This window comes from Budorcas taxicolor, chromosome 18 (genome assembly GCF_023091745.1).
Source record: "Budorcas taxicolor isolate Tak-1 chromosome 18, Takin1.1, whole genome shotgun sequence".
Lineage (NCBI taxonomy): Eukaryota > Metazoa > Chordata > Mammalia > Artiodactyla > Bovidae > Budorcas > Budorcas taxicolor.
In genome coordinates, this window is record NC_068927.1 from 25,987,973 (window position 1) to 26,014,132 (window position 26,160).

Sequence of the window (26,160 nt, forward strand, 5' to 3'; positions counted from 1 at the left end):
TCTAGTGTGAAGTAGTTGCCCCCTTCCACCTCACTCTCCAAACCCCCCACAGCTGATACACAGGCAGGTGGGCGGGGGTGGGGTGGGGGGGTCCCTGCAAGCAGCTCCCAGACAGCAAATCCACGCCAGGCCACTCCCAGGGAACACCTTCTCCAGCTGCCTGGCTCACTGTGGCCTAAGGTGAAATAAAGGAGGAGGAGATGTCCCGGGGCCTGGAGGACTTCCTGACAAGGCTGAGTGCCGTGGTGCCACCTGCTGGCAGAGGACTGGGCTCCAGCTCCTCCGTCTCCAGGGAGCACCCGTTCTGTTCTCAGCCTCCCTTCTCAGTGGAGCCTTTCCCAACCCTCTACTTGAGGGCTGTCTCCACCACACAAGAAACAGCCGGACGGGCCCCGCGGTATAGACCTTAACACATCATGTTCCTAGCAATACCCAAGCAACCACCTCTCTACTCAGGATAATAAACTGGGAAAACAAAATCCTCCAGGAACAACAAACGTTTTCCAAAACTGAAGGAGAAAAGCATTTCAAACTCACGCTGTTTTGGGTTATAATCAGGGCAGGAGGTTCTGAGGAAGGAAGAGTTGCTTGAGAGGTGGGCGTGGCAGTGAACACACACCTCTTGGAAGGTCTCGCAGGCTGTGGTGGGTGGGTGTGTTTGTGTAAAGTGTGTGCTATGGACACGTGAGCCTTCTGCACTGTGTCATCTGGTTAACTGAGATTCAGGCACTAAGCTTTCTTTGACCAAAAGGCAGACAGAGAGACCAAAGGCCTGTCCCATGTCTGAAGATCAGACCGGGCATTTCCTGCTTTAACGCCCGCCCGAGTTGACAAAAGTAAGTTAATACTTGCAAAGTGCTTATGGCACACTGCCTGGCCTCTAGTAGGTGCTCAGTACAAGAGAGCTACTGGTGTAACTGTTGTGACCATTATTATTAAAATGAATGAAGTCCTGTAACCTGTCTTGGCTACATCTGATGATCTGAGCTGCTCTTTGCTGACTGGTCTCTCCAGTTCTACTGTCCTGGAGAAGGAAATGGCAACCCACTCCAGCATTCATGCCTGGAGAATCCCATGGACAGAGGAGCCTGGTAGGCTATAGTCCATGGCGTCCTAAGAGTTGGACACGAATGAGTGACTCATACACACACATCTCCAGCAAGGCCTGGCACACTGTATCCTCAGTGAATTCTTAGTGCAAACAAAACTGAAGAGCTCGCAGTGTCCCTCATTCCATGGCCCTGGCTCTGTGACCAAAACCAAAGCCCATCCCCAGGGAGAAGGGTTTCCTCCCTGAGGGGCAGCGCCTGGCTTCCCCACCCCAGGCTGGCCCTGGACATCCTCAGTCACTCACTTTCCCCTCCTCCGGGGGGAAGGCGATACCTGAGCTGGGATGACTGTCGCAGAGAATTAGGATTTTGTGCATATAACATTGAATTTTACATTTAAAGCTATCTGTCACAGATGATATATTACACCCAGCGAAGGTGAGGATGGTTTTCCTCCATGAGGGAGGTGATTTTGGGGCAAAGAAAGGATATATACACAGTGCACAACCAAGCCACATGGGAACCGGAGCTTAACGCTCTCTATCCAGAGGCTCCAACGAGAGGCCCAGGCACTCGACGGCCTCCACCTGCTCCCCACCTCACACTTCAGGTCACAAGGAGAGGATGGTTGGGATTCAGAGTCACAGCAGGAGACAAAGAGCCACTCCTGCAGAGAACTTTCCAAGGCTGTTTCCCCTCGCCCCTTTTATTTGGCTTTTCCAGTATAGCTGTGTAACGTTCAGTGAATGCAGACGTTTGCAAATAAGAGTTTTTATGACTTATTCCATTCACCACCTATCAGAAGCCTGGAAACTCAACTGAAAACTGTCCCTGTTCTAGGATGTCAACTTCCTGCAGGAAGGAGAGTGCCCCTGGTCCTCAGACTCACCTTGGAGGCAGGGAAAACACAGCCCCCTGGTGCAAAGGAGGAAGAGAGTGGGTTTGAACAGCTGCCCCCACCGCCAGCAAGGAAAGGAAAGCTGCCCTAAGGAGGGGAGATGGTGGCCAGGTGGGGCTTGTAGTGCCTAAAAATATATTTTTCTGTTCAAGTGAGTTGCCCAAGGGCATGTACTTGGACAATGTTGTGAGGGTCACAATTTAGGGCAGTGTCACCAACCCTTTCTCATCTACACAATAAACCCTGGAATTCTGGGTCTGTCATCTCCGTCGCGATCGTGCTGTGGCGGTTTGCCCACCACCGGAGCCCCCTGTTGGGCTGCACTGGCCAGGTGGATGGGTGCCCTGGCTGGTGACAGAGCACAGTCTCGCCCCGTCCCCATTCGGCAGCCCGGCCCCATAGAGAGAACACGCGGGGAGCAGGGACAGGCTGTCTCCTCCCCGCGCCCACGGGCACAGTGGCCTACCTTTCGCTCCTTGTCACCGTACTCGATGCCCAGAGTGTCCATGGCCCGGACGATGGCTGCCAGGGACTGGATGGTGTTGCTGTAGACCACCGGCTTGTACTGCTTCACGTCTTCGCCAGAGAAGCCGTCTTCGTGGATGATCCTAGAGGGAAACCACACACAGCACGTCTGATGAGCGCGCTGGCCTCACCTGGCAATAGCGCGTCAGACGTGGGAGGCCATCCCCTCCCCTCCCTCTCTACTTCCCCCCAATCCCCGGCCAACCTCCTGGCTTAGCTGGCTGAGGGCCTGGTCCAACCTGGATGCTGAGTTACTGAGCTGCTGTGGTCACACCACAATATCTGAAGGAAAAATCTACCGGAATTACCGAAAAATTTTAAAAACAAAATTGTGGAGAAAAGAAAGGCAGTCTGTTTATATTCCCTATATACCATGGAAGCAAGATCAGTCCAGGGGTTGACAACACTTGAAAGCACTCAGAACACACACTGACACTCAATATATGCTTGTCATGAATATTTTACTATTTACTTTTAGCTGCTCTAGGTCTGCGGTGCTGTGTGTGGGCTTTCTCTGGTTGCGGTGAGTGGCGGCCACTCTCCAGCTGTGGTGCGCGGCTTCTCTTGTTGTGGGGTGAGGCCTCGAGGGCACGGGCTTGGCTGCCCCGAGGCATGTGGAATCTTCCCAGGCCAGGGACTGAACCCCTGTCCCCTATATCAGCAGGCGGACTTCTCAACCATTAAGCCACCAGGGAAGTCTTGCCAATAGTATTTTTAAGCAAAGCTCAGGGTTTTAGCTTAAATATCCACTCAGGAGCATACTGTTGAAGACCCTGAAAAAAGCCTGCAGATGAAGAACACATTTTTCTCTCACAGCAAACTTCCACTGCTTTTAACGAAGGAAAGGTCACTCACTTCAAACGAACCACCTTCATCTTTGACAACAGAAGAGCCAGCAGAAGGAGGGGGCCTGTTCACCCTCGGTTGGGATGTGAGCACTGTGTCGCCCTTGTTCTGGTGGCTGTGAAGGAGAGGGCCTGCTCTCCACCTTCGGTTGGGATGTGGCCACTGTGTCGCCCTTGTTCTGGTGGCTCTGAACCCGACATGGAGGACACGGAGGTGACGCTGCAGCTCCCGGAGACCGCGCAACACTCAGCGCCCTTCTGTGCTCAGGCTCAGCTGGGGTCAAGGCTGAGGCAGGACATGCCCTGAGGCCCCTGCGCCCGGCAGATGGTGCCCATTGCTGACAAGGGCCCAGGAAGCAGAGAAAACTAGAAAGGGGGTAAAACTGAGACTCTGCAAGAATCTGCTCACGGTTGAGGTAATTAAGAAAAGACAAATGGATTTTAAGACTAACACCCAACATTAGGGGCTTCCTAGCTGACACAGTGGCAAAGAATCCACCTGCCAATGCAGGAAATGCAAGAGACGTGGGTTTGATCTCTGGGTTGGGAAGATCCCCTGGAGAAGGGAATGGCAACCCACTCCAGTATTCTTGTCTGGAGAATCCCATGGACGGAGGAGCCTGGCAGACTACAGCCTGTGGGGTCATGAAGAGTCGGACACAATTGAGCACGCACGCACACGTACACACACATACATCCAACATTAGTCATCTGCCAGTAAACTGCAAACTCTCCTGTGGTCACGTTTTTCAGTCCAAGACTGAATACCACCTGTGACGTGTACATCCACCCGTGTAATAGCTCAGACTCCCTTACTACCTCTGCAGCCCTTCTCCAGCCTTGCATGTGCTTCGGTACTGGAGAACACTGCTAGTGAGTCTCTCTCTCTATAAACGGTTTTACTGAGATAAGAGTTCACAGACCATATAATCCACCCATGGGAAATGTGAGATTCACCATTCCTTAGTATAGTCACAAGGTTGGGCAGTGATCTCTAATTTCAGAATGATTTTGTCCTCCCCCAAAGAAATCCTGTACCCATTAGCAGTCACTCCATCCCCCACCTCCAGCAGGAAGCAAACACTCATCTGATCTGCCTTCTGTTTTCAAATTTGTCTACTCTAGACATTTCACATACATGCAATCAGACGAAGTGTCACCTTTTGTGGCTAGTTTCCTTCACTTGCCGTGTTCATCTGTGTCACCTGTGCTGTCGCATCCGTCAGCACTCCCTTCCTTTTTACCGTCAAACCAGATTCCACCTACAGATATACCATGGTTTACTTATCCCAGGTCAGCTGATGGATAGTAACGATTTCTATTATAAAATGTGACTTGGTGCTGGGTTGTGAGCCTTTATCCTGAGCTTCTCTAAGAAGCAGATCAAAATGACCCCACTGCCTTTTCACTGTCTTTTATTAGCCTTAAATCCAGCTTTGTACAAGTTTTTGAGCGTACATCCAGTCTGCATCATGGATGTGTACTACCCTGGAGGGAATCTCAAAGGGAATTGTTAGTTCCCACTGTAAACAACTAGAGATCTGGACAAAATACGTGAAACAAGGGCTTTCAGACACTGGAGAATAAGCAGCGCGGGACTTGTGATCTGGGACGGAAGGGAAGCGAGCGTGGCGAGTCCTGTGAGGGATGAGTCCTGTGATCGCCTTGGCTTTCTGCCCGGAGGCGTCCACCAGACCTCAGCGCGGGGAGGGAGGGCCCGCGCACAGCACAGCCGCCTTCCTGAGCGCATGGGGTAAAGGGAAAAGTTCTGGAAGGCTGAGGTGCAGAGTCCCTGAGAGGAAAGAGGAGAGGAGAGAGAGACAGCAAGACACAGAGCTCCACATATCTGATTGGGGGCCTTTTTGAGCCTTTGGCTGAACCGAGTGAGATTCTACAAACTTGAGAAGAAACATGCGTCAGGGAGCTTCTAAGGTAGACCCGTCCCAAAGCTCACCCAAGTCTGAGTGGTGCAAGTTCCCACTAGTCGGAATGCAGAGTTAAACCCCCAGGGCATTTGGCAGAGACCCCAGAAGGCTCACTCCTCAGTAGTAAAGGCTACTTTTAGACCTGCGCTGACAGAACTCAAAAATGAGTCTCAAAGAGAAACCCAAATTGACCCACAAGTCAGTAACTGCGTGACAGAATAAAATCTAACGCTCCTTAAATGAGGACGGTGAAATCCAGATACTTACCAATCTAATATTCATAGTATCCAGCATCCAATAAAAACATTTCTGGATATGCAAAGGAGGAGGAAAGTGTGATCCATAACCAGGAGACAAATTAGTCAACAGAAGCAAACTCAGAAGTGTCAGAGATGATGGCATTAACAAATGAGACCTCAAGAACAGCTATCTAAAATATTCTCAAGAAACTAAAGGAAAACATGAACATTATGAGTAGAGAAATGGAAGATATAAAAAAGAGCAAAACAGAGTATCTAGAAATGAAAATACAGTATCTGAAATAAAAATTTCACTGATGGGAACTAACAGCAGATGAGACACCCCAAAGAAGAGTGAACTTGAAGACACAGCAATAGAAACCACCAAAACTGAAGCAGAGAGAGGAAAACGGCTGAAAGATGTATTGTGACATGCATATGAAAACATGTAGAAGTAAAATCTATGCAACGATAGCACAAAGGATGGGAGGGATAAAATGGAAATATATTGCTGAACAATTCTTATATTACACGAGAAGGAGCGTAATACTGCTTCTCCCGTGGCTTAGCGGTAGAGTCTGTATGCCAATGTCTGTCAGTGCAGGAGGCACAGGTTCAACCCCTGGGTCGGAAAGATCTTTGGAGAAGGAAATGGCAACCCATTCCAGTGTTTTTCCTGGGAAATCCCATGGGCAGAGGGGCCTGGCTGGCTACACACAGTCCATGGGGTCACAAAGAGTCGAACGTGACTTAGTGACTAAACAACAACAAGAAAGCATGAAATTACTTGAAAGGAAAGCCTGATAAGATGCATACTGTGAACGCCAGAGCCATCACTAAAAAGCCTCCACGGCCCGACTCTCCTCAGAGGGTGGGAACTCTGGGTGCCCTGAGAGGTGCAGCCTGGATCTGCTGGTTCCCATGACACACTCTTGCAAGAAGCCAGCTCCATGAGTTTCTCATGCTTTGCTTTGGACCGGCCGGCCTTGCTACTCTCCTGGGAATGCTCTCTAGCTCCTTGGCTGCCTACAGGATCTCCTTCCACTAGGGTTATTTTTTCACACCTGTTAGTATTAACCTTTACAGCACCTGACAAGGTAGGGAGGGTAGACTTTTATTCTATCCATCTGTATTGAGACTGAGTAAGACTGGGTAACTGGCCTAACGGCTGTCAGCAAAAACAATAAGAGCCAAATGCCGGAACAGAACCCGGGTCTCTAAGCACACGGTCCTTTTCGCCACACCTCAAGCCTTGGGGTGGGCTAGACCGAATACTGCCTGGAAGGCCTCACAGGTGCCTGGGGTGCCCTCAAATAAGAAAGCTTCATTTGGGGCTTACAAAAATGATGCAATTTGGGCAAAAACTGCTCAAATCATGATTACTGGTTGCATAACTTGTTCATGCTGGCTTATATTAGCTTAAAATTGGGCTTCTTGCTTCAGGGTAGAATTTTATACCTTCCGTTCCCTCTGACTCAACCCTAGAAAAGCTGCACCATGCATAACAACACCGAAAGTAAGTAATATTCATAATGCTACTATTCAGAGAAAAACGCTGCACTTTTTTAGTAAAAGTCCTTCAGTATTTCTTTCATGCCACATTCTTCTCCCCCAACTCTGCCTCAGCATTGATTTGAATCATTTATCCTTAAAAGTATCACTTAAGGCCTCTTTATTTTCTATTTTCCATCTCATTCCGGGGAGAAAAGAGTACAGCAGTGGTCAGATCTGAGGAGTCAGAAAAACGTGGGTGACGCCAACTCCATCACTCATGAGCTGTGTGTTCCTAGGAAAGGATTTAACTCCTCAGGCTTTGGTTTCTTCAACTACAAGAACTCATTGTGAGAAATAAATGTAAAGTGCCTATTGTATATAGTAGGGCTTCCCTCATAGCTCAGTTGGTAAAGAATCCGCCTGCAACGCAGGAGAGACCCCAGTTTGGTTCCTGGTTCAGGAAAATCCCCTGGAGAAGGGATAGGCTACCCACTCCAGTATTCTTGGGCTTCCCTTGTGGCTCAGTAGGTAAAGAATCTTCCTGCAAGGCAGGAGACCTGGGTTTGATCCCTGGGTTGGGAAGATCCTCTGGAGAAGGGAAAGGCTACCCACTCCAGTATTCTGGCCTGGAGAATTCCATGGACTATACAGTTGATGGGGTCACAGAGTTGGACATGACTGAGTTTCACTTCACTTCACTGCAAGTATATAATATATGGTGGGCTTCTCTGGGGGCTCAGCAGTAAAGAATCCACCTGCCAATGCAGGAGACGCAGGTTTGACCCCTGGTTTGAGAAGATCCCCTGGAGAAGGAAATGGCAACCCACTCTAGTATCCTCAACTGGGATCCCACGGACAGAGGGGCCTGGCGGGCTATAATGGGGTCACAAAGAGTTGGGCACAGCTTAGCAACAACAAACAACAACAATAATATACAGTAGCTGTTAGTAATGATACCTTCATTCTAAAGTCAAAGTCCCTTAAAGAGAATTTCCTTCATTGGTGGTATAAGAGAAGCAGAACCACAATAGCCACTAATGTTTAAGGGTTTACTCTCTGTGCCAAGTGCTTTGCATGTACTATCACATCTAATCTTCAAAACAATCCTAGGAGATAATTTTTATCTCCTCTCAACAGAGGAAGGAAACAAAGGCTCAGAGAGGTTAACCCAGTCACCCGAGGTCACACAGCTGGCAAGGGTGACAGTGGCATTTGAGGCCGTGCTTGTGCCTACCACGTGGATGCTGAGATGCAGGACTGCTTCTTCTGCTAGAATTCCTATATCCAGGTTCCCTGAGAACCCAGAGATTTCACACACAAAGTTAGCATCAAAACACCTCCTATATCAGTCCAAGGGGTGTGGGGCGAGGAAAGGAGGCACAGGGGTTGGAGAGGTAGCCTGGGGGAGTCGGGCTTCTTGTGGCAGCCCAAGTCTAGCCCTGGAAGAGATGAGGATGGGATTTGGAAAGCAGGAATGAGTCTGCATGGGGCACCTTAGTAATGGTCAGTGGCAGCTCCAGCATCTCACACTGCAGCAGCCTCAGACAAACTGAGCTCCATCTACACAGCTGAGTGACAGAGGCACAGAATCAAGTCCCAGAGACAGCCCCTGATGACTGGATCCAGCTGTTCCGGAAGCTAGCCCTGTCCTGACACTTTCGAGGTACACGAGTTCTCTGACTCCCTCTTATTTTTGCATAAGCTGATTTGATTTGGGTTTCTGTCACTTACAACCAACACAGTCATGACCAAAATGTTTTGCACCTTGGGAGGCCATCTCCTAGTACACTTGTTTATTAACTTTCTGTCCATACCAGCAGCCTGTCTGTCGGTCCTCCACCTCAGTTCCCACTCTCCTTATCAGCTGACACAGGGTTGGCTCTGAATAGACTCTGACACAGCGTGGTTCTCTGAACTCAGAGAACATGGGATGTAACTCCACAAGCAAGATTACACTGGGGCACAAGATCTGCCCCTCTCCAAGGAGCTCGCTAAAGAAGACAGGTGTGTGTGTGTGAGTGTGTCTGTGTGTGTGTGTGTCCAACCCACTGGATTCCTTACATCTGCAGAGCTAGCATCGCAGAGGTGGACCGGGCTAGAGGCCGCCTTGGTGCCCACTCCACACTAGGCCATCTCCTAGTACACTTGCACTAGGGTTAGGGGCTCTGAGGGGTTTCCCAAGCTGCTGGAGCAGAAGAAACCCAGGAGCAAGCAAGGCTGACTCTGCAGCCCTGAGTGTCCAGCTCTGGTGGGACTCTGGAAACCTGGCAATGCAACCGAGGGAGGAGAACCCACGTGGAGACAGGGAGAGCACGGGAGGGCAGCAGTGAGCTCACGTGAGGTTTCCGGGAAGAGGCAATGAGGGAGGGTCCCCCAGCCTCCCCTACCCTGCTCCTCTCTCTGCTGTCCTGGGGACCCGCGAGGGGGCCTGGGCTGGGGCTCCCTTTGCTCTCTGCTTCCCCTTCTCCACGCAGGACTGCACTCGGCAGCACTGAGGCTCCCCAGGCACCACGGCCTTATATGGTCACAGAACCACAGGCTCGGGACCGGGAAGGGACCCTGGAGGATCATCTGGCCCGGCAGCCGTCCCCGCTCTGAATCACGGATGCCTCTGACACTGTGACAAATGAACCAAGACACACAGTTTTACCACATACACCCCCTCCGCCCAACTTCTGGAGGTTCACAGACCCACAGACGCTAAGCTGCGGGAACACGATTTTTCACTCCATCTCCACGGTGGATTAAATGCCCCTTCTCTGCCTCCTTTTCTCAGCACCCTGTCCCCTGCATCAGGAGTGTCACTCCATCCTCCACGATAATCCCCTTAAGAGTTCAGACGAAGAGGGTGCTTTTGGAGCCAGACTTGAGCTGTGTGACCGGGCAATTGCCTTCACTGCCTGGTGCTTCAGTTTCCTTAACTTTCCATGGAGAGGGGCTTGGTAATTAATAGTAACTATCCTTGCTGGGGCCCGACACAGGAAGCAGTCAGTGCAGCTGTTACTAGGACTGTTATCATCGTATTTGGTGAGTGGGACTGAGGGAGAAAGGACAGGGTGTCCTGTGTCTGTCTTCCTGAGGACAGAAAGTGACCAGGGGCTGCAGGGCAGCAGGGAGGTCGGACACTATGGGAGAACCCCTGCCCCCTGGGAGAAGGAAGCAGGGCTCGTGGCCACAGCAAGGAAGCCAGGGCAGGGGGGAGGGGGCCCTGTCCAGACTGGAGCAGATAATCTGCTCACTCACAGGAGCAGTAGTGAAGTCAAGGCTGAGCTTCCTGAATGGGGACTGCTCCATGAGGTGACAGAAGGCACTTCTGATCATAAGCAGGCTGCCTGGGTTAGACTTGGTGCCCAGAGCTTCACTGGTGTGACTGCTGATGAGGGTTTCCCTTTGTCAGGGAGACCTGATGTGTAACGGGGCTCTGGCCCTGGAGCTACCACCCTCCCCAGTGGATGGGGGAAGTGACCACCCTGGCTCCAGAGAATGCAGCTTCAAGCAAACAGTCAACAGCGAGATGCCAGTGAGTTAATGAACCACATACCAGCAATTAGGGGCTTCACAGAACCCACCGGAGCACTGGATCTGAACAAGACTGTAAGATGAAAGCACCAGGTATAGCGCAGAGTGTGCCCCACACAGCCATTTGTGTAAAGCTAGATCCATGTGTGATGATGCTGGTAAGAGGAGGCAGAAGGCGCGGGAGAGAAAAGATGGCACAGGAGGATGCTTAACATGGGTATCACCAAGATCACTTTTGATTTTTTCTTTACTTTCTTATGTTTTGTTTCATTAAAAATGTGTGTGTTACTTGAAAGAACAACAAATCACGTTTGGTGGGAGACAGACACTGTTTAACAGAAGAGAAGAGTCAAGTAACAACGGATAGTCATCAATCATTAGGAATTTTCTGATGTGTTTCACTTGGGTTCAGCCTGGTCCCTGCCTGCCTAGGACTTCTGTTCCAGGCCAAGTGAGAAAGCTGGTGCAGAGAACATGAGAGTTAACAGTAACAAGTGGCATTTCCCAAAGGCCAACTGAAGGGTTGAAAGGGTTGCCAAGGGCCAACTGAAGGGTTGAAATTCTACAAGACAGCAGAGTAGAAGGACATGTGCTCATCTTCTCCAAGAACTCCAAAATTACAACTCACTGCTGAACAACCACTGACAGGAGAATGTTGGATCCCATCAAGGAAAGATACCCCAAGTCCAAAGGCAAAGGAGAAGCCCCCAGGAAGATGGCAGGAGGGGCGAAATCACGTTTAGAATCAAATCCCATACTGGCCAGAGATGCCTGGAGGGCTCAAACAAACCTTGTGCGCACCAGGACCCAGAGAACCCACTGAAACTGAGCCAGAACTGTGCTTGAGTGTCTCCTGTGGAGGTACAGCCAGCCGTGGACTGCTGCAGGGGCACGGGCTCTGCGCGCAGTAGACCTGGGTATGGCATAAGCCCTCTTGGAGGAGCTCACCATTAACCCCACCATAGAGCCACCAGAACTTACACAGGGCTGGGGAAACAGACTCTTGGAGGGCACAAACAAAAGTCTGTGCACACCAGGATGCAAGAGAAAGGAGCAGTGACCCCACAAGAGACTGACCCAGACTTGCCCGTGAGTGTCCAGGAGTCTTTGGTGGAGGTGTGGGTTGGTGGTGGCCTGCTATAGGCAGGGGGCAATAAGTGCGCAGTGCATGCACGGGACCTTTCGAAGGAGGTCACCAGTGTCTTCATTACCTCCACCACAGTCTGCCGCTGCTGCTAAGTCGCTTCAGTTGTGTCCGACTCTGTGTGACCCCACAGACGACAGCCCACCAGGCTCCCCTGTCCCTGGGATTCTCCAGGCAAGAACACTGGAGTGGGTTGCCATTTCCTTCTCCAATGCATGAAAGTGAAAAGTGAACGTGATGTCGCTCAGTCGTGTCGGACTCTTAGCGACCCCATGGACTGCAGCCCACCAGGCTCCTCTGTCCATGGGATTTTCCAGGCAAGAGCACTGGAGTGGGGTGCCACTGCCTTTTCCACCACAGTCTCGCCTCAGGTCAAACAACAGGGAGGGAACACTGCTCCGCCCATCAACAGAAAATTGGATTAGAGATTTACTGAGCATGGCCCCGCCCAGCAGAACAAGACCCAGTTTCCCAAGTCAGTCTCTCCCATCAGGAAGCTTCTATAAGCCTCTTATCCTCATCCATCAGAGAGCAGACAGAATGAAAACCACAATCACAGAAAACTAACCAATCTGATCACATGGACCACAGCCTTGTCTAACTCAATGACACTATGAGCCATGCCATGTAGGGCCATCCAAGACGGATGGGTCACAGTGGAGAGTTCTGACAAAAAATGGTCCCCTGGAGAAGGGAATAGCAAACCACTTCAGTATTCTTGCCTTGAGAACCCCATGAACAGTATGAAAAGGTAAAAAGATAGGACACTGAAAGATGAACTCCCGAGGTGGATAGGCGCCCAAAATGCTACTGGAGATCAGTGGAGAAATAACTCCAGAAAGAATGAAGAGACAGAGCCAAAGCAAAAAACAACACCCATTTGTGGATGCGACTAGTGATGGAAGTAAAGTCCGACGCTGTAAAGAGCAATACTGCATAGCAATCTGGAATGTTAGGTCCATGAATCAAGGCAAATTGGAAGTGGTCAAACAGGAGACGGCAAGAGTGATCATCAACATTTTAGGATGGACTGGAATGGGTGAATTTAACTCAGATGACCACTATATCTACTACTGTGGGCAGGATTCCCTTAGAAGAAATGTAGTCGTCATAGTCAAAAAAGAGTCCGATACACAGTACCTGGATGCAGTCTCAAAAATGACAGAAAGATCTCTATTCATTTCCAAGGCAAACCATTCAATACCATGGTAATCCAAGTTTATGCCCCAACCAGTAATGCTGAAGAAGCTGAAGTTGAACAGTTCTGTGAAGACCTACAAGACCTTCTAGAACTAACATCCAAAAAAAGATGTCCTTTTCATCATAGGGGACTGGAATGCAAAAGTGGGAAGTCAAGAGATGCCTGGAGTAACAGGCAAATTTGGCCTTGGAGTACAAAATGAAGCAGGGCAAAGGCTAACAGAGTTTTGCCAAGAGAACGCACTGGTCACAGCAAGCACCCTCTTCCAACAACACAAGAGAAAACTCTACACATGGACATCACCAGATGGTCAACACCGAAATCAGATTATATTCTTTGCAGCTAAAGATGGAGAAGCTCGATACAGTCAGCAAAAACAAGACTGGGAGCTGACTGTGGCTCACATCATGAACTCCTTACTGCCAAATTCAGACTCAAGTTGAAGAAAGTTAAGAACACCACCAGATCATTTAGGTATGACCTAAATCAAATCCCTTACAATTATACAGTGGAAGTGACAAATACATTCAAGGGATTAGATCTGATAGAGAGCCTGAAGAACTATGGATGGAGGTTCATGACATTGTACAGGAGACAGGGATCAAGATCATCCCCTAGAAAAAGAAATGCAAAAAGGCAAGATGGTTGTCTGAAGAGGCCCTACATATAGCTGAGAAAAGAAGAGAAGTGAAAGGCAAAGGAGAAAAGGAAAGATATAGCCATTTGAATGCAGAGTTCCAAAGAACAACACAGAGAGATAAGAAAGCCTTCCTCAGTGATCAATGCAAACAAATAGAGGAAAACAATAGGATGGGAAAGACTAGAGATCTCTTCAAGAAAATTAGAGATACCAAGGGAACATTTCATGCAAAGATGGGCACAATAAAAGACAGAAATGGTATGGACCTAACAGAAGCAGAAGATATTAAGAAGAGGTGGCAAGAATACACAGAAGAACTAAACAAAAAAGATCTTCACGACCCAGATAACCACGATGGTGTGATCACTCACCTAGAGCCAGACATCCTGGAATGCGAAGTCAAGTGGGCCTCAGGAAACAACACTATGAACAAAGCTAGTGGAGGTGATGGAATTCCAGTCGAGCTATTTCAAATCCTAAAAGATGATGCTGTGAAAATGCTGCACTCAATATGCCAAGAAATTTGGAAAACTCAGAAGTGGCCACAGGACTGGAAAAGGTCAGTTTTCATTCCAATCACAAAGAAAGGCAATGCCAAAGAATGTTCACTTTGGCACAATCGTACTCATCTCACACCCTAGCAAAGTAACACTCAAAATTCTCCAAGCCAGTCTTCAACAGTATGTGAACGATGAACTTTCAGATGTTCAAGCTGGATTTAGAAAAGGCAGGGGAACCAGAGATCAAATTCCCAACATCCACTGGATCATCGAAAAAGCAAAAGAGTTCCAGAAAAACATCTATTTCTGCTTTATTGACTATGCCAAAGCCTTTGACTGTGTCGATCACAACAAACTGTGGAAAATTCTGAAAGAGATGGGAATACCAGACCACCTGACCTGCCTGAGAAAACTGTATGCAGGTCAGGAAGCAACAGTTAGAACTGGACATGGAACAACAGACTGGTTCCAGATCAGGAAAGGAGTACATCAAGGCTGTATATTGTCACCCTGCTTGTTTAACTTGTATGCAGAGTACATCATGAGAAATGCAGGGCTGGATGAAGCAAAAGCTGAAATCAAGATTGCCGGGAGAAATACCAATAACCTCAGATATACAGATGACACCACACTTATGGCAGAAATCAAAGAAGAACTAAAGAGCCTCTTGATGAAAGTGAAAGAGGAGAGTGAAAAAGTTGGCTGAAAACTCAACATTCAGAAAACTAAGATCATGGCATCCAGTCCCATCACTTCATGGCAAATAGATGGGGAAACAGTGGAAACAGTGAGAGACTTTATTTTGGGGGGGGGCTTCAAAATCACTGCAGATGGTGACTGCAGCCATGAAATTAAGAGACGCTTGTTCCTTGGAAGAAAAGCTATGACCAACCTAGACAGTATATTAAAAAGCAGAGACATTACTTTGCCAACAAAGGTCCGTCTAGTCAAAGCTATGGCTTTTCCAGTAGTCATGTACGGATGTGAGAACTGGACTACAAAGAAAGCTGAGCACCGAAGAATTGATGCTTTTGAACTATGGTGTTGGAGAAGACTCTTGAGAGTCCCTTGGACTGCAAGGAGATCCAACCAGTCCATCCTAAAGGAAATGAGTCCTGAATATTCACTGGAAGGACTGATGCTGAACCTGAAACTCCAATACTTTGGCCACCTGATGTAAAGAACTGACTCACTGGAAAAGACCCTGATGCTGGGAAGGACTGAAGGATGGAGGAGAACGGGACGACAGAAGCTGAGATAGTTGGATGGCATCACCAACTCAATGGATATGAGTTTCAGCAAGCTCTGGGAGTTGATGATGGACAGGGAAGCCTGGTATGCTGCAGTCCATGGGGTTGCAAACAGTTGGACACGACTGAGCAACTGAACTGAACTAACTGAAGGGTGTGTGTGTCAAGACATGCTGACTGCCATCCAACAGTCATAAGGAAAACTTCTCTTGCAGCTAAAAGTGACCATGTGAACCAGCTCAAGTGAGTAAGATTGAAGGGAAGTTAGCTAGAAATGCCCCTGGGAAAGAGTTTTTCTTCTTATTCCAGTGAGAGGCCTTTGAGAATGGCTTTCTGGTCCACTCACTTTTCCACTGTCCCCCTCTCCCGGCTGTCCCTTAACCAGCCATTCTGGTCCACTCACTTTTCCACTGTCCCCCTCTCCCGGCTGTCCCTTAACCAGCCATTCTGTGGCGTCCTGCCTTTATATGTGGTTGTGTGAAGACGTAAATACTGGAGCCATGGCAGCCATATTGTGACCATGAGGCTAAATGCCTCCACCCTAAGGATGGCAGCTCAGAGGGGTATAGAACACTAGCAACACTGCAGAACTGTCAAATCAAGCCTGAGACAGTCTGATGAGAAAGGTCATGCTCCTACCATGATGCCCCCTGCCTGGTGCTGGCACAGGGCTGATGCTCCCTTGGAGGGAGGATTTCACTGTGTCTCATGGTAAAGTACAAACAGCAAGTTAACTCAATGGGGAAGCACTGCAAACACCAGCCAGGCTATGGGCACTGGCAGGACCAGCAGAGCAGGTTGAGGTTGGCATGGCAGAGGAGAGGCACCCGAGCTGACCTGTGTGTTTGTATGGGGGTGGGGCTGGCCATGCTGAACCCCGCCTCCTTTGGAGCCCCACTGACTCTGTTCTTGTACATACTCTCACTGATGAAGGCCGGTGCCCAGCGAGGTGTGACTTGCAGGAGAGACTCTGGTCCCCAGTTTGGTGGGCGCCACCAAGACTGAAGATGAAGCGGGGCAGTCGGCAGTGGTCCAGAGGGACTGCGGAGGGCAGGGGTAGGGGCGAGGGGGTGGGGGTGGTGTTTCCAGGACCCACAGCAGCCAAATCCCCTAGAGCACACTAGTCATTCATTTCATGCATTCTACAATGGACACTGAGCACCCGTTAGGAGACGGGTACACCCTGACTCTCCTCCTCACTAGCCCTGTGGATCACAGGCAAGTTAACCATCGCGGGCCTAGGTCTCGCCTCTGCAAAACGGGGATGACGCGTGTCTGTGCAGGGCTGTCTGTAGTACGAAAGCACGTGTGGGGAAGGCCTGGCACACAGTTGGGCCTAGTACCTGCCAGTCGCTAGTATTATTTAAAAGTCACAGACTAATCAGTGCCAGGGAGACCATGCACCTTGTCTCCCAGGCCGTGGGTCCCCCACCCATCCAGGGCAGCAGAGCCCTGGCCTAAATGAGTGAGGGGCTGGAGCCAGAGGGTATCCATGATGTGAATGACTGGCTTAGAGGCAACCAGCTGGGCAGAGGCATGATGCATGTGTCTTACTAAGTAATGATGCTGGGTTTCCCAGCATCTGGTGGTATAGTGGTTAAGACTCTTCTGCTTGGTTGCAGATGGCTCAAGCTCAGTCCCTGGTTGAGGAACTAAGATCCCTGTATGCCATGCAGTATAGCCAAAAAATAATAAAGTGGTCTATGCTTAGAGCAGAACTGGTTTAAGTTACTGGTGTAACTGATGCTCTGATTTCCCAGAGTCCCAAGAGTGTAGATGCGCTGAGACCTGGAGGCCCCTCATGGGAGGCTGGCAGCTTTGCTCTACTCTAGGCATAAAGGCTGTTTCCTTGACTGGCCGAGCTGGAGCCACCTCGGGATTACTGCGTCCAATCTCCCACCCATGGCTTCCTCCTCCTCTCACCTGCAGAGATGAACATTAGGTGCCAGGTGCTGTTCACTCTGCACCCACAAGGCAGTGGGCAACAGGTCACACATAGCCCTAATTTCAATGGATGCAGTCTGGTAAACAAACAAAGAAGTATTACAGTGATAAACACAAAACGGGTGTGAAGAGTTAGGAGCCAGGAAATGAGGTGACATGCGGAACCGAGACCTGAAGGATGAGATGGAGTGGATCTTGCACATATGTGAGGAAGAGCATTTCGGGCTTGTGCAAATGTCTTGGGGCTCTTTGTGTGTTAGAAGGATGGTGAGGAGCCAGTGGGGCTGGAATGGAGTAAGTAGCCAAGAAAGTAGCAAGGATGAGGTCAGAGAGAGCAAGCGGGGTCTTGATATGTAGGGCTAATGTACTACTCAAAGTTTTTAAAAATACGTTATGCAGTCACCTATTAAAATTCTTTTAAAAAGTTCATCTATGTACCGCCCTGAGCCATCTTGAATTACACCAGTGCTGCTCTAAGCATAGTCCACTTTATTATTTTTTGGCTGTACTGCATGGCATACGGGGATCTTAGTTCCTCAACCAGGAACTGAGCTTGAGCCATCTGCAACCAAGCAGAAGAGTCTTAACCACTGTACCACCAGAGAAGTCACTTTAAAGTAGCAGCTTTCCCTCCTCTTTCCCTGACTTCTCTAGTCCTGCCTGAAAGGCCTATTCTTGGAACACTCATAGAGTCCAACTCACACAGCTAGGAAAACAAGAAGGAAAAACTTAGCCATTACCCCATCACCTGGAGGGAAGGCCCATCCACAGGTGAGTGTAAAGTTCAGTCCTCTCACCCAGGAGTCCATCTGCTTCCTGTTTCCCCAGAGAAAACCAGGAGTTGTCTGGCTGCTTGGGGTCCCATCATCTGAATGGGCCCTGTGTCCTTCAACTAAACCCCTATCAGGGGCCATTTGGGCTGCTTGTGAGCCTACCCCTCCCAGAGAAGGCAGAACGCTACGAAACCTGCACAGAACAAGCCAAAGGCTGAGCGACTCCCGGCCTTCCAGGCCGGGCTCAAGTGAAGCATGTGAGCACCATGGGGTCTTTCAGCTGTTTGTAAAGAAGACATGCAAGACTTGACTGGAAACCCATCCATGTAACTGTGGGGTGACGTTGTATGGTATGAGAAAAATTATCTAAAAAAAATAAATAAGATCCCTTAGTAATTAAGGTTAGATTTAAAACTTGATATTCTAATATTAGAATAGCATAGAAGAGGAGGGAATGCAAAAAGAATAGTATCAGGCAGACCAATCCCCCAGGGGAATGACTGGCACAGAACAAGGGATACGTCCTATTGACAGTGACTTGCAGAAATCTGTTATAAAGATGCCATTTTTAATGAGGGGGAACTCGGGCCAGGAGCAAAGATGTCAGCTGCCAACTGTCACCAGACGGAGCCAGGGGCAAGGCCAGGACTTGCTGTGCTTCCAGCACACAGCCTCTGCGCCACTATCTGGAAACCAGTGTGGACCCTGCCCTCCCCCAAGCCTCCCAGGGCCGGGGCAGGGTGGGCACAGGGACTCTCACTGGAGGGGGCGGCGTGACGCTCTCAGCACTGCTGTTACCGGGCTGTTCCTTTTCCTCCTTTGGGTAGCGTGAGTGGTCTGATTCCTGGAACCCAAGCCTTGGGTTAGAGACATCATCATGTCTTGAACTTGGAGGCAGAAGACCTGGGTTCTTATGCAGTTTGGTCACTAACAAGCACTGTGACCCCAGGTGAAATGGGAGGAAAAAGGCCCCAGAGAGCTGGGGCCTCTGGCTGGCCCCACCCACCCTGGCCTGGGACACCTCCATGGGGTCCAAGGAAGTCCTTCGAGGAAGTTCTGCCAACCTCCTATGAGGACACCCTTCGCCCCCCAACCCACCCTCGGATTTCAGCCCCTGGCTCTTCCCATGCTCGTGTTGTTAGGAAGCACCGGCATTTCTTGTGGCAGCTGCAACCCCAGTTTGGTAACTCAGGACGCCAGGGGTCTGGTTGTGGCTCTGCTACCGACCAGCTGGAGTGAGTCCCTGGGGCTCCGGGTCCATTTTATAAAAAAAAAAAAAAAAAGTATTTATTTAACTGGGTCAGGCCTTAGTTGCGCCACAGCATGTGGGATCTTAGTTCCCCAACCAGGAATCAAACCTGTGTGCCCTGCATTGTAAAGTGCATTCCTAACCACTGGATTCACTTCCCACGTGTGCTGCCCTAGCCTCCAGGACTGGTCAAGTGCCAGCTTCGGGCCTGGGTAGAGTCAGCTCCCTGTGGTCATCCTGCTTCACTCAGGTTAACCAAGCTCCGTGGTCATCTCTATGTCTTCTAGCAGGTAAAACAAATCACAAAACGGGGGAGGCAAACAATCCAAGCAGCTCCTGGTGGATACAAGATCAAGGAGCTGTGAAATAGGGGCCTGCATCTCTCGCTGAGTTTAAGGTCTGCTCAGAGGTCACCTCCTCCATCCACTAAGAGGCCCTCCATAGTTCCCTGTCTTCATCTTATTTCCTTTCAAAACAGTCACAATCGCCCCATCACCTCATATAACATAATTTACATGTATGTTATCTGTTCCCTCACATTCCAACGAGCTCCCTCAGGGCAGGGACCCCATCGGTCTCGCTGACCACAGCACCATCAGCAGCGCTGAGCACACAGTGAAAGACCAATAAACGCTGGTTGAAGAGCTGACTGAAACAAGTGAGCGCCTAGGACCTTGGCAGCTCTAAGACAGCAGGTTCTACACACGACTCCTCTCTGCAAAGGGACACAGCCTTTAAACTGTGAGCCAGGAAACAGGCGCTCTTCCCCAGCCCAACGCCACTTCATAGCACTCCACCCAGCTTTGCCACTTTGGGTGCTGAATGGTTTTTTTTCCTGAGGACCCAGAAACTGTGGCCCTTTTCCTAGTGATTAACCAGATCCCCTCCCTTCCTCACCGGCAGGGGCCTGCCCCCCTTGAACATTAATATCCCGGTTCTTGTACGTTTTCTAAGGAAGGGTGAGGACAGACAGACACCTTAGACTGCCCACTCCACATCGCTTCTGGGAAAATCCACGGTCGTGTTTTGAAGCCCAGCTGTGACACTCATTGGTTGTGCTGCGAAGATGACGGAGAGCATCATGGCTCCCAAGCCCACTTTATGATGCCTTATGTAAAGACGTGAGCTTTCATTAAACACAGTAAAAGCCTGTGAGTGAGGCAAATCAGTTCAATGTCGATTTTACTGCCTGAATCTAAGCAACACTTCTGGTTTCCCATCTGCTTGATGAGGGCAGCTGCTGGATCACCCTTTCCTCCTCCTCTGACATAATGAAATGAAGTATTCTTATTAGTGCGTTATGTCTAATCTATGGATAATGTTATACACCAGGGGGCAGTTTGCACAGCTTTCTGCTTGTATTCTGTGGAGAAAGCGTGAGTAAAGCTGCAGCGCTTTGCTCTTCTTGTTCAATCCTTGGGGAAAAAACCCTTCCTGCCTCCAGCATGTTCATTCATTATTTATGACCTTGCTCATTAGCCCTGGGATGCAGTCTCCTGAACCCCAGGGAAGACAGCAAAGACTACCAGAGCCCGCAGTTGCTGGCCGACAGCTCACAGGTGAGATGGCCACCTAGAACATCTCCCTTTCTGACACAGCTGGAAGGCTCTGTGGTTTAAGCAGACCAGGTTGGACCCTGACAGTCCGTGGGAGGGCTCCTCTCTGGGTTCTTCCTGGTTCCCTCACCACTCGCTGTGGGGTGCAGGGGTGACTCACTGTGGAAAACGCCTGTGAGCAACAGTGAGCTTTGTAAACAGCTAATGAGGGCTGGTGTGGTGGCTGCTGGTTTTGCTCACCCAGCTTCTATTCTCCTTCTCTTTGGAGAACCATCCTTCCTCCCACTTTGCGGAATGTCCCTGTCCCGAGCCTAAGTTCCAGAGGTGGGCCCCTGATTCACACCTGGCCAGTCAGTGCTGAGTGCACCTGGATCCAGCTGTGCCTGATGCTAGTATATCCCTAGGCTATTCAGTTACACGAGCCAACCTGCTTCTTTCAGCGCTTCAGTCACTGAGAGGTAGGTTTCAGCTCCTAGCAACCAGAAATTGTGATGACGGCAGATATACTGTCTAGCCCTTGGGAGTTTGTTTGGAAGGATGGCAGCAGGACACTGGACCAGCCACAGACACTTGCTGATGTGAAAGAGGGTGCAGTGACTGCACACTGCTGGTAACTCCTGGGGGCTCTGTGGGCTACAGTCCTGCAGGAAAGTCTCTGCCCCATCCCATCTTACAGTGGCCAAGCCAACGTGGGGATCACTTTCTTTCCTACGTGTTCCAGGGACCAGAGGCTCCCAAAGCGCACTCTGCTGTCCCCCAAACCGCCCCCCCCCCAAAATCAGGAACTTCACTCTCCTTGCTTCTCTTCTAGATCACAGACCCAAGCAGCCTGGAAAAGACTTTTCAAAGGCTATTGGTTTTTCCCTTCCTGTTCTTTTTAAGTGAGGACTTGTTCTGCTTTCCCTGTTTCCCACTGATCAGGCAGGAAGGACACCAAAACACCACTACTGACCGGCAGAGACAAAGAGGGCATGGAAAGCACCTCCTGTTCTCTGGTTCGGGCTGCCTGGCCCGCACACAGGGGGCAGCTTTTGAGATCCTCCACGGAGCCTCCTAAGCACTGCCCCAGATGGTGGACCGTGCTAGGTGAGCATTCGTTCTGAAACAAAGAGACAAACAAAAAGGCCCTTCTCAGCTCCCTGCCAAAGAGGAGACGTCAAGGCAAAAGGCACAGGTCACTGAGACAGGGCTCCCTGGGGAAACTGCATTTCTCCCGCCCTCCAGGGAAACGGTCGTGGTGAAGCCAGCCAAATGGCAGTCTGAATTCACATTCCTCTCCAGAGCAACTCACGTGTCTCCCCCAGACCTAACCTAACGGCAGTGGTCCGTGGCCACGCCAGCTTCCCGGAGGAGCCCATCTGTCCTCGGGCCTCTGAACTTTTCTGACGGTGCCACGTGAGCTGCGTTCTTCTGGTTCCCTGTGTCACCCATTTGTTGAGTCTTTGAAAGACAGTGAGGCGATTTCCAGGTGAGGGCCTGTCCTGCCAGACAGAGAAATATAGTCCCAGAAACGTGCAGCACAGCCCAGCCCAGCCAGCCTTCCTTCCCTGGCGGTGGACATGGCCCAGAGAGGATGCCAGTGAATTCAAACAGTCCCAGTTTCCCACCCCAGACTTTCTCAGGCAGACCCAAGATCCTAATGCAAAACCACTAGCATATGATCACGACACAAAAGAGAAAGTCTGCAAACAGCACTTTGCAAGCTCCCACTTCAGCTCTCCTCTCCAGGGATCTGGGGCGGGGCCGTGTGTTCTCCTCCTGAGGTCGAAGGCACCCACTTGGGTTGCAGGTGGGGCAGAGCTGTACCCTCTCGGCCTTGTCTTTGCCACGGCTGAGGCCGGCAGGTCATGGAGTTGGGGCTCAGCTGATGGTTCTTCTGCTCGTCTGTGAGGCCTGCAGGAGGGTAAGTAGGGCCCGGTGCTTCATCGTGATCTCTGAGCCACTGCTGAGGAGCAGACCTACTCCTGCCTAGTCCACAGGCTGGTGGCTGAGGGATTTAAATGTGAATTAAGCCCCATACAGGCTCACACTGAAATCAAGCAGTCCATTGGGATGCCTCACAAGCTGCCATCCTGAGAATATGTCCACTTGGTTAGGCTCTCCTCATTAGGATTTCAGGTAGAGACAAAAGAAAAACGCACACTGCCTGTCTTCCAAGCCCACTGGAATTGCACTGCTCAGCCATACCAGGAGCAAGGAGGGCTGGGCCCTAAGGGAGACTATGGATGGCCAGCACCTGCCGACCCCACAGGTGCCAGCACTGTGCCAAGGAAGGGCTGCACACTCACGAATTCAATCCTCCCAACACCCTTGGGACCTCAGTTCTCAGTATCCAGTTCAGCACAGCTGTGTGAATCTTCGTGTCAGCTCCATCTTACGGATGAGGAAACTGGCTCACAGCCAGGTTCATGCACTTTCTCAAGGTCCTGCAGCAGGTAAAGGCGGGTGTTTCCAAAAGCCCAAGCTCCTATCGTATGGACAGACTGTGGACCACAATTTCCAAGGAATACTGATATCATCAAGCACATTCAGAGGAAGGAGACCAGGCTAGTGAGGGGCAAGACTTCTGACCAACTGGAAAGGAGGGGAAAGGCATTGGGAAGGGGTCCCCACAATCAGGAGGTTATTATAACCATATGAAAAGTGAAAGTGTTGGTTATTCAGTCATGTCCGACTCTACATGACTGCAGAGACTGTAGCCTTCCAGGCTCCTCTGTCCATGGGGTTTTCCAGGCAAGAATACTGGAGTGGGTTGCCATGCCCTTCTCTAGGACTATGACTATACTGGCCCCTTAGTCTGTACGTCTTTAACACCTTTGCAGTGTCACAGCTTAATCCTCATCAAATGAATGCCCTGCCCTGACCCTTCTGCTGGCCCCTCACGGCACTGGGTCTGCTCTACTCACCGCTCTCTACCTGATGTTCCTATTGCTTACAACGCACCTCAGCCCCTCTCACTGCGGGAAAGCCTCTCAAAGGCAGAATCCAGCTCAGATTCTTCCTCCTGCCCCAGAGCCAGACTCCCAGGTGCAGAAGGAGTGAACAGTGAATGAATGAATGGGTCTGTCCTGGGAGGCCCTGACACTGTGTCTTCCCACCAAATTTATTTTTGCTTATTAGCACCAGAGCTGACTGCTGAGATAGCTGTTCTAAGACACTTTAGCATTCCATGCGCTTGCTCCCACATGCATGTTGGTCAGCACGGTCTGGGCGCAGGGGTGATTAGAGCCCCGGAAAGATGGCGGGAAGGGGCACAGAAGACACATGGTTTTCCAGCACTGAATGTGAACCCAAACAGGGCTCCCAAGAATGGACTTCAATTCAGTGAGCACTTCCCCAACATCTCCTAAGTGCAAGGCACAGCCTTTGCCTCTGTCGTGAAGGTCGTGCCCCACATCGAGGAGGCAGCGTTCCCAGCGTGTGTGAAGCTGACGGTGTACCAGGTCCTATTCCAAGGCAATGGCTGCAGTGCCAGGCAGTGGCGCTGCCCATGCCCTCAAAAGCCAGGCCACTCCTGCGCCAGCTCCAGCATCCCCGGCTCCCACACAGACTGGCCGCCTCATGGGAATCACCAAACGTCCCTGAGACTCTTCGGTTGATCACGCAAGAACGTATAAACAAATGTCCTGCTTCCTGGCGTGGGGTGTGTTGTTTCAAGGCCATCACCATGCTCTAAGGCTAAGATCGAGGACTGTCTGAAGCCAGACATGTGCCCAGCAGTGCTCATGTGGGCGCAGTCTGGACCATGAGGTCCACGGGGAAAGGAGCGGCCCCAGCCGGGCTCTGGAGCCCAGGGCTGTGTGGGACTCCCACGCGCAACGTCACACTGAACCTTCACGACACCCGGCCCAACGCCTCACTCCTCCCCAAAGAGATGACAGACATTCTCCCTCTGTCTCCTCAGCACTCCTCGATCCTGGGACGGGAGGGGCCCGCTCAGAGACCTAGAGTGGGTTGGAGCTGGGGTGTGGAGGGCAGCGAGCCTCTGACACCAGCCCTAGAGGAAGCTGTAGGGATGTGGTGCTGGGCCTTCATCAACAGCAAGTCTCAGGCCTTCAGGAATCTTACCATTACCATTATGACCCCGAACAAAATAAAGGAGCAAGACTGGACGAGGCCGTTCTCAGGCCGGCCCTGCTGTCGAAACATGGCAAGGGGCTTTCTGAGCTGGCTGGCGAGTCACGACACAGCACAGTGACAAGTGACCCAACGCTCCCTTTTGGGTTTTCCAAGCATTTTTACAGATATTATTTGAACAATACTAATAGTTCCTATTGACTTAACACCAGCTTTGTACTAGGCATCTATGTATAATATTTCATTTAATCCTTACAACAAAAACATCTCAGGGATAAGGAGCACAGTTATCCCCGTTTTACATATAAGGAAACTGAGGCTTGGGGAGGTTAACCTACTGCTTGGCCAGTCTTGAAGCTGGTTAGCAGCAGAGCCGCAGGTGGAATTATAACCTCCAACCTAACACCCTGGTAGTGGTCCCGTTTCACAGTAATGGGGGAGGTATGAGAATCGAAGTGACTGTTTGGTCCACTGTCCCAGAGCAGAGGCCTGCAACTAGCCATCTGCACCCTGGATTTGGGCCAGAGAGAGATGTTTTGTTTGGCCCACAGTGGTTTTGTTTTTTGTTTAGCTTAAGTTTTTTTTTTTAATTGGAGAGAATGTTTATAAATCAGGAGAATTCTCACTAAGAGATACTAATTTCCAGTTTCTCCGGAAAAAAAAAACTGTACGTGTTGATCTGCCTTGTCAGGTGGGACCTGAGTGTGGCTGCTGCGGTGGGCAGGACCAGTGCTCTTGAGTGATCTGCAGCCCTTGGTGGACTGCCTGCTGGCCCTGCGGGCACTGTGACCCCAGCTGGTGGTGTTAGCCACAGTTCTGGTAGACTAAACATTACCAGCATGTTGCTAGGGAGGAAAAGTGCTAAACTAATGGCTGATTTCTTTTGTTATCCTATTAAATATGGGTGGGAATAATAATAACAAATATGGCCAGGAGTTTGACAGGCCTGAGGAACTTGGAGTTTATGGGGAACCACATTCCAATTTGTGAAACAGGTCCAGCTTGCTCCCATCTTTCAACGCCACCTCATAGGAGGGTATGACACACGCCAAGGATTTGACAAGATGCACAGCCAACCAGGAGGGTCTGCATAGCGGGAAGCTTGGCCACAGTCCACGGTTGCACTTAAGTGCTACGTGGTCAGACACATGGAGCACTAATGATGATCACGTGGCCTTGGCTGCCGAGAAGTGCTTCAGAAGTGATGGGAAGCAAATCTCTTGAGTGAGCCAATGAGAAGGCACTTAGCCAACCAGTAGGAAAGTTACCTGTGCATAGGATGGCAAGGAGGAAGGAATCTAGTCTCTAAACACTGGGATGCCCCAGGGCTCA

At 50.4% G+C, this 26,160-nt stretch overlaps 1 protein-coding gene across 1 annotated transcript in view; it reads right to left on the minus strand.

The window, feature by feature from the left end:
* Positions 1–26,160, minus strand: part of GNAO1 (G protein subunit alpha o1) — a 164,200-nt gene that overhangs the window by 65,170 nt on the left and 72,870 nt on the right. Inside the window, exon 3 of the mRNA XM_052655427.1 lies at positions 2,414–2,555. Coding sequence (XP_052511387.1) covers positions 2,414–2,555 — 142 coding nt within the window. The remainder of the gene's footprint in view (positions 1–2,413; positions 2,556–26,160) is intronic.